Source organism: Chaetodon trifascialis, chromosome 8, assembly GCF_039877785.1.
Source record: "Chaetodon trifascialis isolate fChaTrf1 chromosome 8, fChaTrf1.hap1, whole genome shotgun sequence".
Lineage (NCBI taxonomy): Eukaryota > Metazoa > Chordata > Actinopteri > Chaetodontiformes > Chaetodontidae > Chaetodon > Chaetodon trifascialis.
In genome coordinates, this window is record NC_092063.1 from 18,874,853 (window position 1) to 18,889,082 (window position 14,230).

Genomic DNA, 14,230 nt, shown 5'->3' on the forward strand with positions numbered 1-14,230 from the left:
GAGCTTCCCCGGTGTTGTGTCCTCACCAGGACATCAACCTTTTCTTTTCTTTTTTTTTTTTTTCTTTACTACACTAGAAGTGCAGACCGATAGAGACAACGATCTGCCTGCTATAAAGTATTTTATTTCGTTCGTACTGCCAACTCTACTGTACTGACCGATAGTTGCACTGTTATATGATTAAATGGCTTGAGCCCATTCAACAAAATGAGCAAGTATCTTTGGCCTTTGTCACATTTTAAAACGTAGAGGCAAGCGATGAAGCTGTCAGAGGGTTGTACTAAATAAAAATCGGCAGTGGTGTGCACAGAAATGAGGGTAGCAAGGGCAGATTCCCTAAAAGCACCCACCAACAGCATTTGAATCTGCAGGGTCACACTTACACAGCCTGGCTGATACTGGATTAATGAGGCTGATATCAGTGAATCTGTTAAAGTTTACAATAATTCTGATGATGATTATAGTCTAAACTTCTTATTCTCTTGACATGAATACATTACAGACTTTTTGCAAGGATCCCTTAAATTTTGTTGATGAAAACACCAAAACATGTATATATGTGAATGAGAGGGACATTTTACACTTTAACTGTAAAACAGTATTTTGAAATGACTGCAGAAACACGATTTTGGCGTCTGTGCAATAAAAATAAGGTTTCTTTCTAGCTGACATGTCAAAATGATGTTTGTAAATATCCTCTGATAATATTAGTGTTAGGGTTAGACAATGTACATAAAGGTACACCTTTTGAAAATGTGCAGCAGTCCTCCCTCCTCCTACACAAAGACGATTTGCAATCACTTATCCTGAGACCAAGTGCTTTTTATATATACATACAGTTTTCTGATTGTCTCAGGTTTTTCTGTTTTGCTCGAGAACATTTTAGCAGGGCAGGCAGAGCACTCATCATCACTTTAGGTGCTTAAGAGAAAGTCATAAAATGCAGCACAGGTCACTGTTCTCTTGCTGAAATGATCCCAATCAATTCAATCTTTCATTCTCAAATGTAATCTTCTGGAGAAAACTGTTTGGAAAACTGCAAGTAAAAGCTGCTGTTGGGAAAACGGAAAAAACTAAACGTGAATCTCGTAAAAATAAGTCTTTATTTTGTTAAACAAAGGACTGAAGATAGTTACTTTGCAGGACTGAAAATAGTTTAAGGGATCTTTTGATTGTTGTTTATAAATACCACTTCCACAAAGTATAAATACATCTCAACTCCCTCTTTTACACATTTAAGCAGAATTTCTATTAGAGGTTTTTAGCATGACACTTAAAATTCCTGTAAACCAACGACACACTCTCGCAAACGCACACAAAGTCTTTAACTGATGTACATACTAAAAATGATTGCTTCATAACATAATGACAATAAGTCAGAGATTCAAAAAATATGGCACAGATATTTACATATTTTTGAGCAGAGCATGTGCGCGTCAATATCTTTTTCCTTTTCGGTGCCTTGTTGAAGAGCGCCCTCCTTAAACAGCACAGGCTCAGATTATTCTGCGACGCCTCGAGCCTCACAAAGCATCTAAACTATGAAAATAAACATTAAAATGTGTGAAGCTCAGTCGGTGAGCGCTAAAAAGGTCAGTGACAGGCACGTTTCTCAAATTGTCAAATACCTAAAAAACATAAAATCTACCATCACAGATATGAAACCCTTCAGAGTGATTTCTTTTTAAATATAAGGACATCATGGCAATAACTGAAACAAAACTCATTTTACAAATACATGTGACCCAGTGCTATGTGTGACAGCTTGGCAGGGCGAGTGGCAGACGAGCAGAATACGTTCGCAATTGATAGACAACGAAAGCTTATTTATAAGTTAATCGATAGGAAAATTTCAAACACAAAATAGCACAGCCGTAGGTCCGGGCGTTTCAGCATCTCAGTGTCACAGTGATGAGTCATCCAAGGCTAAATTTAAAACAAGAATATCTAAAGAATATAACATAATTTCAGCTATTGGCAAGAAGTGATATTTCCCAGCAACAGACCATTGACATTAGTGGTTTATAAATAAGAATAATGATAATTGGCCAAACTCTTCCTCGACCGCTCGCCGGTAAGGATCACCTCACAAGAGCCAATCACATTTTCTCGGTTGATAAAGACTGATGAAGGCTGGCAGGCTAGAGGAGAGTTTGTTTAACACTAATGCACGTCTGAGGTTGTTTTAAAAAGTCTGAGGCTGGGGGTCGCTGCGGGGGGCACGTCTCATTACTCCATGTCATCCTCGTCAAAGATGGGCGGCTCGAAGCTGCACACCTCCTCGTAGGTTAATCCTGCAACGACAAAGTGTTCAAGCACTCATCAGGCTTTGTTATGATTAGATTTCTACTGATTTCTTTCTGTAAGCACGAGAGCTTCCGCATCGAATAACGACTTACGTTTCCACTCTTCGATCTCCAGCTCACGGCTCTCAAAGCTCTGGTCATATGGCTCAGCCTCGGGCTCGTCATCTGGGTCGTGGTACTGAGCGAAGTAGGGGTGAGCCAGAGCCTCGGCGGCGGTTATCCGCTTGTCTGTGTCCAGAACCAGCATTTTCTCCAGCAGGTCCACGGCTTAAAAGACATGTCAGCATGGTAAAATCTCAGACAGCTTCATTAGAAATCCTGTCAGAGCTTCAGCTAAGTTTCACAAAGAAAAACCAAAACTGTTAGGGGGAATTTCCAAATAAATAATTAAATGCAATTAGCAAGGATTGGACCATAGCACAATAACAGCTGATGTTGAGAAAGCTTTTCTCTGCTATTACCTTGTGGGTTGGCTCCAATGAACACGTCAGCAAAGTTCCTCTTGGGCATTTGTGGCAAGGAGCTGATGTAGTTCCTGGCCTGGGAAAATAAACACAGTAAATCAAATGTCAGCTCCCACGAGCAGCAACATGTCGCCCACATTCAGCCCCGCCTGTTTCATAATGCTCACATCAGGAGCATTTTGGTGCCACTAATTCTGTTCAATGTAGCTACCTGCATCCAAACACTTCTGCTCACTTCTTACATTTCTATCTACACGTGACTGCACATTAATACTAAGAGTGTGTGTGTGCATATATATATACACACACGCATATATATACATACATACATACATACATACATACATACATACATACATACATACATACATACATACATACATACATACATACATATAAAAAGCCCTGTGCAGTTCACAAGAGACTCATTGTTTTTGTTTCTAACACATTTTCACTGAAAAATTGTGATTTCATCCGTATTTAAGGTTGTTGTGTTTCCTCATGCGTGACAACACTGATCAGTTTACAGTAAACAGGGTCCTCCTGTGACGAGGAGTGGTCCTGTTTACTGACAACCTGTGGCGCGAATGAAAGCAATGTAAACGTTTTCTGGTCTGTCTGTTGCCATGGAAATGAAGGAAGACACAGACGGTCAAAAACACATATGCAGCTGCGTTCTTTCCTGCAGCAAACATGACTGGTAGCCCTGCATGTTCCCTAATGACAGCACGTCTGCACGTGACCGACATCGAGCTGCAGGAGGAAAAACACTGTAGTGTTTTTCAGACGTCCAGTTAAAACAAGTGTGATTTCTAACGCCCAATTTTCTTCAGGATATCTGAATTCTATCTGAATTCGTTTTAATAAGAAAAGCACATACAGTCAATGGATAAACAAAGATTTCTTTTTTAGGTTGCAGACTGCCAATTATTCTATCACTTGAAATGAAAAATAACACGCAAACACACAAAAACAAGTTGAGAGAAACAAGTTTCTCGAAATGTGCAAAAGAAACAGGAAGAAAACCACAGAACAAAGCATCTTTCACACAGAAAACATTGTTAGTATCAACTTTAATCAACAGTTTAGCCTCGCTAATTCTAGTCCAGAGCCACTTCTGACAGTCATTGTTCCAATCGCATGCAGCAAGCGTGTCAGACACAACACAAGCACTGTGATTAAACTGGGGAAACTGAAATCTTAAATGGCTGGTGGTGGCTCCTAGAGGCCAAGCTGCTCCTTACATCCCACTTGACCAAAGTACATCGAGTTAACAGAGTGATCCTTAGAGCCCAGCGCCCCCATAATGCCTTCATTATCTTATCACTTAACACAGTTAAATACAGATTAACATAGCTCAATCCTGGCATGTTGAAACATTACGACTGTTATTCTTCTACATGTGGACATTAGTTAGTATGGAAGACTGATGTACATTTCAGCTAACACTCAGGATAAACACAGGAAACAAAGCCGAAAGTTACACTGCTTTAGAAGCAAAGAAGAAGAGTGAAAGCAGGTCTGACTGTCCTCCTGCCCCGGTCGGCTGTCTGCTCTAAAGAAAGCAACTGTGGATCCTGCTCACCTCGTGGCTGGGCATCCTGCTTATTAGAGATGCTGGGGGCGTTCCTGTCAGACGCATTATCTGCTGAAGCTGGTTTATATCTATGAAGCTTGTGTCAAGGGGAGTATAGCGACAGAGCAGAGTTGGTTAAGAAGCTGCTTCTCAATCTAACACTGTGCGGCTCAACTCTCGATGCACTACAATGTTACGTTGAAAAGCAAACTTCAAGCTTTGAAGCAAAATGTGACAAAAAAGGAGGGATTGGCAGATTTAGAGCAAAGACAACACAATACTTCACATTACAGTCAGTCAGTGAACGTCAGAGCTCAATCACCTGTGTCATAATCATGTCGCAGCAAACCCAGTTAAAAGAGGCGGAAAAGCAAGTGTCAAACCCACAAAGCCAAACGGTGGAAAACATGCTGTCAGTCAGGTAGCAGTTACACCAAGTTATTGCACAGCAGAGTGACACGTTTGGAGCAGAAAACTGGTTAGAGAAAAACTGTGTGTAACTTTGTGAACTCACAGACTCTGAAGATATTTTCATCAAGAGCTCGGGCCCTGGTGTTCCGACGAGCAGCATGATTAGCTTCAACTGATCAATGTCTACCGGCACACGTTAAAGGAAGACCAGATGCTGGACAAGAGAGAACTGGTAATCTGACAGGGCAGCCTTCATCCTCTCCTCATGCCACTTAAAAACCATCTTCGGTATTAAATGTCACTATATTTGCTTTACATTTCACACATGAGACACGACAAAAGAGAAGAAACAGAGAAGATACAGTGTTCGAAATGGAAGCTGACAAAAAAGGAGGCAGTGGACAGCCCTGTTGTACGCTGAATTTACAAGCTCAGCTGTTAGTCTGAAAACATTGTTGGTGGGGGGGAGAAAGATAAACAAAATCTTCAGCAGAGACACTGCAGATTGACAGGCCCATACAAAGACTGGCAGCGGCGCAGGCAGAAAATGGACCCGAGCCAACGATGCATACTGATGGTGGAGAAAGAGTTGAAGCGCGCCAGTGGAAACATTAGAGCAAAGGGTATGTGTCAAGCCAGAGGGAACAGTGGTACTATATGTGTTACATCTTTAATAAAAAAAGTCGCCTCAGGCAGCATCGTGTTGCAAGAGATAAGCAGAAAGGTAGATTTTTATGAGAGGAAACAGAAAAGAAGCAGATCGATTCCTGCTACTGTGCTGGCAACAACAACAAAAAAAAAAAACAATACTTCCCCAACAGTATCTAACCTGTTTGATTTGTTATGCAAAATGGCATGTCAGAGTCCCAGCAGCTCAGGGAGCTCTGAACACACTGTACTCTCAGACGAAAAGGATACGGTCAGTGCCAGGAAACAGAGTTCTTCCAGTGAGGAGTTCTGCCATAATGCAGCCCACTGACCAAATATCCACTGAAACACAGGAAAGCAGGACACAAACATTAAGAAGAACTCCCCGCTCATGATGCAAAGGTGCACAGAGTCACTGGGGAAGATCAAAGCGTCTACCCGTCATGTTGTAGTGCATCCAGTTCAGCATGATCTCTGGGGCACGGTACCAGCGGGTGGCCACGTAGCCAGTCATCTCATCATCGGTGTGCCGCGCTAAACCAAAGTCCAAAATCTGAGAGCAGTAGAAGTGCAAAAAAAAAAAAAAAAAAAGCTGATTTGTTTACAAAACATTCACATTGGTGGACTCTCCATGTTTTAAATGAGAGCAGCGGTTCACTGACCTTCAGTTCACAGTCTTCATTCACCGCCAGATTACTGGGCTTCAAATCCTGCAGGGACCAAAGTCATCAGTGACACTTAAGTGTAATTTAAGTTTTGCTAATGAGCAGAATTTTGCGTTGACAGTAGATCTGTAATCTTGAAATATTCTTTTTTTTACCCTGAGGGAAAACAAATCTGTCACTCCTTTGTTAACATTAAAATAAAAAGCATTACATCATCAGCATTGTGTGTAAGTAAAGGTCCTGTTTATGGCTTTCCTTCTGTGTTTGCACAAGCCACAGGCCCAATTCTGCCAGGTGGAAGATGTCATAAACCCTGACACTGCTTTTTTTTTTAGCCAGAGTCAAAGACAACATCACATCTGTCAGGGAAAAATCAAACAAGGCACTTACTCTGTGAATGATGTCTGCTGAGTGGATGTACTGGAGAGATGGAGGAGAACGTGTGCGTTAAGTTACATTATCAGTTTAAAGATGGAGTGAATGTCAGGACATCAGAAGTCAGAGGCACTGCAGTGCAACACAGAAACCACTCAGTCATGAAACATTCTGGGATATCTGTTCGCTTTCTTGCCAAGTTAGATGAGAAGATCGAATCTGCTCTGACTTCTGGAGGCATTTAGCTTAGCTTAGCATGAAGACTGGAAACGGGTGGAAACAGCTAGCCTGGATCTGTCTGAAGACTTGAACTCAGACTTGGGTCAAAGCAGATAGAGAGTGGATTCGATCGTCTCACCGAACTCTTGGTAAGAAAACACGTAAGCATATTTCACAAAAAGTCAAACTTTTCCTTTAATGACCTCACCTTTAACCCTCTGAGGATCTGGTATATGAGGAACTGCACGTGGTCATCTGTGAGCTTCTGACATTTCACGATGTTGTTGAGATCTGCCCCCATTAAGTGAGTCACAAGATACCTGCCAATCACGAAATATCACCATCAAATACACACACATTTCCCAAAAAGCCAGATGGATATAAATGAATATTATTTGCACTTCCAACAAATGTTTCCGGAGTTGTTTGCAGTCAGAAACTAATTTCCCATATGGCTACGTGAGCTTAAACCGGTTTAGCTGCTACCTCTTTTCACTCTCACTTCTCTCCAGAGGCACCGAGAGGCCGAGCCCTTCACAAATGGAATGTAATTTAACAACAAAGCCAGATAAATGGGCTTAATGGGACTGCATCAGTGGATAATTCAAATCTAATCCCAGAGCTGTTTCAAATGCCCAAACAGCACTTATGGAGGAAGGCGAGAGCAGGATGCTACGGTGGCACATTCGCAGCCAGAACACACAGAGCCATGTGCTGCTTCGTCAGGCTGCTGCTCAACAAACACCCATTTCATCAATACTCCTCTATTCATGCACGGCATACAGAGCGCGGCCTTAAAATAGCACCTGGTAACGCTTGAACTTGTTCTCAGCGGCACACAGGGACACAGGCACACTCTAAAGTTCACCCGCCTCGGAAAAAAAAGGATATAAATAGTGACCTCTGTTTTCCCCTCTCCTATAGAAACAGCCTGAGGAGCCTCGCCAGCCACAGCGCCGTGACTCAGTCTGTATTTTTAGAGCCGAGGGGAACCACACTTACAGCACCTGCATATCTGAGATTTTTCCTGGATATCACGCTGCATTCAGAACATTTACAATGTCCGAGCAGATGTGCAGATACAGGGAGCCGTGTTTCCTTCTGACATCCAGTGACTCAGCATTTCTTCTTGCACAGTTTTAAAAACCTGTATGCATTTCCACGCCACCCACCGACTCTCTCCAGCGTTTTTTTTTTTTCTGCCAGGAGCCCAGTCACACAATGGTTTGCATGTGTGACCTTGTATCGCCTCCATGATATCCTCCATGATATTATTCTAATCCTGGAGCACGACTTTCCATTTCAACAGCAAACACAGCGTCCACTGGTCAAAGTGTGAGGGAGACAAATGTTTCCATGCAAACTACTGCTCCACTTTTGGATCTTCTGCAAAAAGGCTGCACATTAAGAGTCTTCCACCAGCTTAGCCTTATAGAACAGTATCTGTTAAAGTATTACAAATCGATGCAGCAAAACTAAACATATCATCTTTTTATTGCACACATTCTTCTTCCTTGTCAAAACCAGCCACCTCCATTACCCACAGTGCAATTCAGCTTCAGACAGCTATGCTAGTAATGGCTAATGTAGCCTCAGGTGACTCCACACCTCGAGATTTTTCAAGTGACATCACTTGAGACTAGTGATCAGATCTCACACAGCACCCTCTGAAGCCACAAGAAGCGTTTTCACATGTGCAACTGAACTACCTGTGACTGGTTGACAGACTTTCATGTGAAAAATTAGTGTTCCCCTTTAAAAAAAATGACAATAATTCACAAAATTGCTATTGCGTCCCACTTTCATGTCAAATATGAAAAGGTCATGTAGACACGCAGCATGGGAGAGAGGCTATTCTGGGAGATGACTGAGGGGAAAAAGGCAAACTTCAGCACACTTCACTACCCTGCACCAGCCACAGCTGTCACTGTCTGAAGCCCTTTTCACATTTTACATGAAAATGTATCTTGGGTGATCTGACAGTGGACAACTCTCCATGCAGGCATGAATGCACATGAAACACAACGCAGCCTGCGCGTTCAGGGAGGCTTGAGGTCAGGGACGTTTCAGACAACCGAAGTTTAAACTTCAGCTAGAGGAGCAGTCAAAAGGGAAGAAGACACCCAGAAAACAGTCACAAGTGAGGACAATTTCATTCCAAGCTGAATCATTGCTAGCAAGGACTGCAATACTCAATCAGCTAACCCTGACTTGAGACCACATACGTGGTGCAGCATGGACGGACGGTTTCCTGAAGAGTGGACTCCCCTGAAACACACACCACCTTCACTAACGTCAGAGTTTAATACACATTTAGGAAGTGAAATTCTGGATGACTGGCCGAGACGGAACGTAATACTCGGCTTTTCATCATGCATATGCATCATTTCTGACAGTCAAGAGGAATGAAATAAATCATTAACCTTCATGGAAAAGAGCAGACAGTGATTGATGAACTGTAGTTTTTATGCAACAAATGACTTCCCAGCACCGGTGAAACAGCTGATTTGCATACACAAAACTACTTGGAAAAGGTTCTGAAATCCTGTGACACCACATATCCTCATCTGCTGTTATGACTAAACTCAGATCTGCATCATTTGCTGTTTAGCAGTCATTGCAGTTTCCTGTGGTTTAAAAATCAGGGAGCACGCTCTCCTGGAAGTTCCTGGGTCCTGGTGTCGGGAGTTTACGTGCCCTCCCAGAATACGTGTGGGTTTCCTCCCACGCAAAATGACATCCACGTTAGGTATCAGAAACAATCCTGCCAACGCTGCTGACCAAGGCCACGGACATGAAGCGGGTCCCTGAGTGCTGCGCTGCCCACTCCCCAGCTGCTCCACAACAGAATGAGTCAAATGCTGAGGAATAATTTTCCACACAGGAGTGCATTAAGAGTGACATCAGTGAGTGGGGAAGAGAAATGTGACTCCAAGCGTTCAATTGTCGACTGAAATCCGTCACAATTTGATCTCGATACAAGCGGCTCAGTGTGTCTAGGGAAGAGACATTCCACACATGACGGGGGAGGCAGCACACATGTCTGACGACTGAGTCACCGTCTAGCAGTCCACTTCCCATTTCTAACAACTTTCATAATCAACAAACAACAACTACCTGTTTGCAAGCAAAGCAGACACAGTGTGTTTCACAAAGCCAGAAAGCAGGAAGCAAAGGGGAGGAAGCTGCTGCCGCTGGTGAAATAACTCTTGTAGCAGCCAGAGAGTGAATAACCAAACAGCAACAGTCTTAGAAATATCCCAGTGTTTAGTCAGCTGGCCTGTCTCCAGGTGTTTCCCAGCCACGGCCATGATTGTCTGCTTCTGAGAAACTGAAGGCCCCCGTTTGTTGAGCACTGCTGTTAAATTATGCACAAATGCTGCTGAGGTGACCCTGAGCCAAAGGGCAGAGGGAAACTCAGGACGAAGGTAATGATTTCAAACAAAGCACATTCAACTTACACATCAGTGAATTCCTTTAGAGAAGTAGCGGGCGTGAAAACATCGAGGAGGCCAATCACCTGCAAGTATGAAAACCAAGTCAAGTTAACAACACAAAGAACAATGAAACCTTCATTAAACTGCAGCAAACACACTGTGGAGTACTACATGAGCAAAAAACTTTGCTTTTTTTATGGTTGTGCACCAGCAGACAGAGCAAAGGGAACAGAAACAATTCTACTCACATTTTCATGTTTCATGTGCTTCAGCAGCCGCAGCTCTCTGTAGGTTCTCTTGGCGTGGATGATGGACTGAAACGGCCGAGAGAGCTTCTTCACAGCTATCTTCAGACCAGTCTTCATATCATATGCAGAACTGTTAAAAAAGTGGACAAACATGTCAGCTTAAATCTTGTTGGTAATAATAATGACAACACTGAGATACAAACAGTTTTCATCAGCACGAGCTGATTTTCAGAATAAAAGCTGAAAGTGCTGAAAATCTATTGAACACTTTGAACTAGAAATGAACCTGAAATGAACAGCAAGCTTGTCATTTTAAGTCAGACGAGAAAACACATTTGGGTTCAGAATGGGCTGAGTTTGCTCTCCAAACCAAATTAGGTAAGAGCTGGTGACGGCGGAGGAAAAGGGCGACATCAGCAGAAAATATCATCTCTCAGCAGATTGGGAGCAGGCCTGCAGCCTGTCCAGAGGCTGACTGTCTCTAACCCAAACACCTCCTCCTGCTCAGCTCACCTAACCACAGCCATTTCCAGTGAACCGCCACCTGTAGCTGTGTTTCCATCAATGTATTTTTAAACGCATTTTGAAGTGTCGCTGGTGGAAAACACCTTTTTCAAATATGTGCTGACATAGTTGACTCACGAGAGCGATCAGCTGTTTCAGCCCCAAGAGAAGAAGAAGCTGTTTCAGCAGATTAAAGCGTCCTCTCATCTCTCCACACAGATTTATTTAACCGTCCTCACATTAATACATGAAACAAACAGAGATGTCAGATTTCCATTGTTTCTACATTTGTTTTCGCCGTTTGAGGTTTGACTGGCACTCTTTTAATGACAGCATCTTGCCGCGCCCTCATCTTGGTGTAATGGTTTTCTGACTGGAGAATTGGTGCCACCCACTGCTTATCTCAATGAACCAACTCCTAATAGTCGCACAACAGAAGTGAATGCACACAAGCACTCATTTGCATTGTCTTTTGTCAATTTCCTCAAAACTCTGTGGGGGGGGGGGGCAAACAGTGCTCAACCTAAAAAACTCAAGCCTCCTGAGGCCTCTGGCCAAACCACGTCAGCAATTCTGTCACTAAATCATCAAGCTACACAGACACCGACATTGAAGATACTCCACCTTTTTCTACTTTGATAAAATATTGTGGGTTGTCCATTAATTGGGGGGTTAGTGGTTCGATGCTCAATGACCTGCTCCTCGGGTCCATGCCAACACTGAAGTTGCGCCTGATGATAACGGCAGTGCCTTGTGTGGTAGCTTCCTGCCATCATCGTGTGTGTGACTGTGTGTGCAAATACGTGACAAACTGTAAAGCTCTTTGGATAAAAACACCGTCTAATTTACCAATCAATGTCTAATTAAGGCGGATATATGAGACAATTCCACTGAATGTTGTTATTATTAGTGTTTTAAATATACTGTAAATCCTTCAGGTATGTGCCATCTCAACATTGTACAGCTGGGCCACCTTTAAAAGCTGTGCAGTTCCAGTATAAACACACACATATTCATAGTAAACTGAGGGTAGAGTCCATCATGCTAACACTGACAATATAAGCAGTATACAGCTCAGAAAAGAAAAAAGAAAACAGTCCATGCACTGGTGAGCGGACAGTAATCTGACCAGCAACAGATTATCCTATTGCCCAGCAACAGCACAGCTGTCCGCTTCCATTTGCAAAACAAACATCTGCCCACTAAATCAAGTGTACGACTGACAACGTTGTGTCCTAGATAGTATCAGTGCAACCTAGTTAATCACCAGACCAATGCAAAGGGTGCATCCAGGGAAAGCTTATGCTTTGGTCACGGAGCAGCATGAAGGAAATCCACCTTACAAGCAAAGTCTCCTTAAAAATGAAAGACATCTGAGGCTTGATCCCATCACCCTGAACGCAAATGTCCCTGTGCTGCAAATTTGTTCAGCATTATCGAAAACACTGCGTGTAATGAGATGAGAAGAAGAGATGAGCAGTGGATGTTTTCATTAAGGCTGGAAGCAATATTACAGTGATGCTCATATTTTAATGAGACGACCTACGACCTGGAAACTTGTCATTTCCTGGTCATAATGGCGCTGTTATCATTAAGTTATATGACTGTTTGGACAAAGGTTGTAACTACCAATTATTTCCATTATCAACCAATCTGTCAACTATTTTTTTTTTTTTTTACAATCAATAGATTTATCAGTTTGCTTATAAAATGTCAGAAACCTGCCAGATATTCCATTTTCAAAGCTATAAAATAGAAAAGCAAATGTGCACAAAGAGGCTGACACCAGACATTTGTCCTTGCTAATTGACCAAATGAATGAATCTGACTTTATTTAACTATTGCAGGTGTAAAAATAACTGGAGACATGTATCCTTTGGATCATCTTATGAAAATTATTATTATTACTCTGAGACATGAAAGCACCAATAACAGAAACACTGCCCCATCAATATGAAGGTATAGTGAGTCAAAATATATTTGTAGTATTTCGAAACATCTTAGCAGCACCCAACAATATTTGTTAACCTCACCCTAATTTAGAGGCATTTCATCACCTGTTGGTGTAATGTCAATTAAACCTCTCTGCTCAAACCAAATGACATTAGAAGAACCTCTGGAGACAGGATCAGGAGCTGCAGTGTGTGAGTCACTGGAAATGCTCATTTATTAGTCACTTCTGTGATCGTAACAAGCCCACTGATCAGATAAAGACGAGCACACTTGGGCAGCTCAGCCTCACTGTGGTGAGCGCTTTGCTGCAGGGTGTGTGTGTGTGTGTGTGAGTGTGTGTGTGTGTGTGTGTGTGTGTGTGTGTGTGTGTGTGTGAACTAAATGTGAAGTTAAACACACAGATTACAACGAAGTTTTGCAAGAGGATGAGACGAGGGGGATAACAAGTCAACAGGGTTTCGCGTTGAAAGGGGACATGGTGGCTCCACCTTGCTAGCCAACAATCGGGACGAGCTAACCTAACTTTAGCATCTGCAGCGCAGGCCTCGCAGAAATGAATGGAGGTTAAGTTAGGTCACAAACTACCACAAAGAGTGATTTACCTCACGGATCCGTAGGCGCCAGAGCCCACAGGAGACAGGTTTTGGTATCTCTCCGGGACTTCCCATATCGTCTTGTTGACGTCTTGTCGATAAAACTTGGGTCTCTCTTTCTGCGACATTCCTGCAGAACCAACTGCCGACCACCGACTTCACTTTCTGCTCTGAGGTGGGTGCTCCGAGTCGTGCAACCTACTTTCAACTTTCTCCCAAGTTACGAAAAGAGCGGCCAATTTAAATATTCGTCGTCGTCAAAGAACTTCAAATGATCTCTAATTAAAGGGGCTACCTTATCGCAAAGCGTTGCAGAATCACCGTCTGCTAAATGCACGTTTTTAAGTCTTCACGCTGTTTGTTCCTCTCTGCGCTTGCTTTCACACAGCTCCCGAGATTTCACCCCGCTTGCAACACGTCGCAAAGTCTCGCGAGAAAAGAAATGGGACAGCGTACCACTTGAGCCGACGACGGAAACCGAAACCCGTGTTGCTTTCGTGTGATACGGGGAAAAATAAGAAATTACCAACTCATCAAAAGAATCCATATCATCTAGTTGTAAAAAGACAAATCAGTGCAGGAATGTTATTCAGATCTTTTACTGGAGTAAAAGTTGCAGATAAGAAAAGTATAATACTCCATTAAAAGTAAAAGTTGGCATTATAAATGCACTCATGTAAAAACACAAACTTATAATCAGCGAAATGTTCTTAAATTTCAAGTAAAATATTCGTAATGCAGCAGAGTGCCCCCGTCACCATTACATTATTCCACAACTCATAGAATATTATTGGGTTATTATGAGTAATGCTTTATAATGTAGACTACATT

At 42.6% G+C, this 14,230-nt stretch overlaps 1 protein-coding gene across 2 annotated transcripts; it reads right to left on the reverse strand.

Moving 5' to 3' along the window:
- Positions 1-1,086: 1,086 nt before the first annotated feature.
- mapk14a (mitogen-activated protein kinase 14a) lies at positions 1,087-13,816 on the reverse strand. Of its 2 annotated transcripts, none has more exons than XM_070967801.1 (12): positions 13,409-13,816; positions 10,350-10,479; positions 10,126-10,184; positions 6,873-6,984; positions 6,461-6,490; positions 6,068-6,115; positions 5,844-5,958; positions 5,676-5,747; positions 4,356-4,435; positions 2,768-2,846; positions 2,400-2,573; positions 1,087-2,294 (listed from the first exon to the last, which is right to left on the reverse strand). In XM_070967801.1, the coding sequence occupies exons 1-12, from the start codon at positions 13,525-13,527 to the stop codon at positions 2,230-2,232; spliced, it is 1,083 nt and encodes a 360-aa protein (XP_070823902.1). In that variant the 5' UTR covers positions 13,528-13,816; the 3' UTR covers positions 1,087-2,229. The 2 variants fall into 2 exon arrangements, with proteins under 2 accessions (XP_070823902.1, XP_070823901.1); XM_070967800.1 differs by lacking the exon at positions 4,356-4,435 and adding an exon at positions 4,861-4,940.
- Positions 13,817-14,230: the final 414 nt, after the last annotated feature.

What these genes read in the sequence shown, in the direction of transcription:
- mapk14a (XM_070967801.1), bottom strand. Translation starts at nt 13,527, where the DNA reads ATGTCGCAGAAAGAGAGACCCAAGTTTTATCGACAAGACGTCAACAAG. An exon ending in AGCACATGAAACATGAAAAT is followed by an intron (nt 10,185 to 10,349) that starts GTGAGTAGAATT and finishes TCATACTTGCAG; the next exon opens with GTGATTGGCCTCCTCGATGT. An exon ending in ATGAAGACTGTGAACTGAAG is followed by an intron (nt 5,959 to 6,067) that starts GTCAGTGAACCG and finishes TACTGCTCTCAG; the next exon opens with ATTTTGGACTTTGGTTTAGC.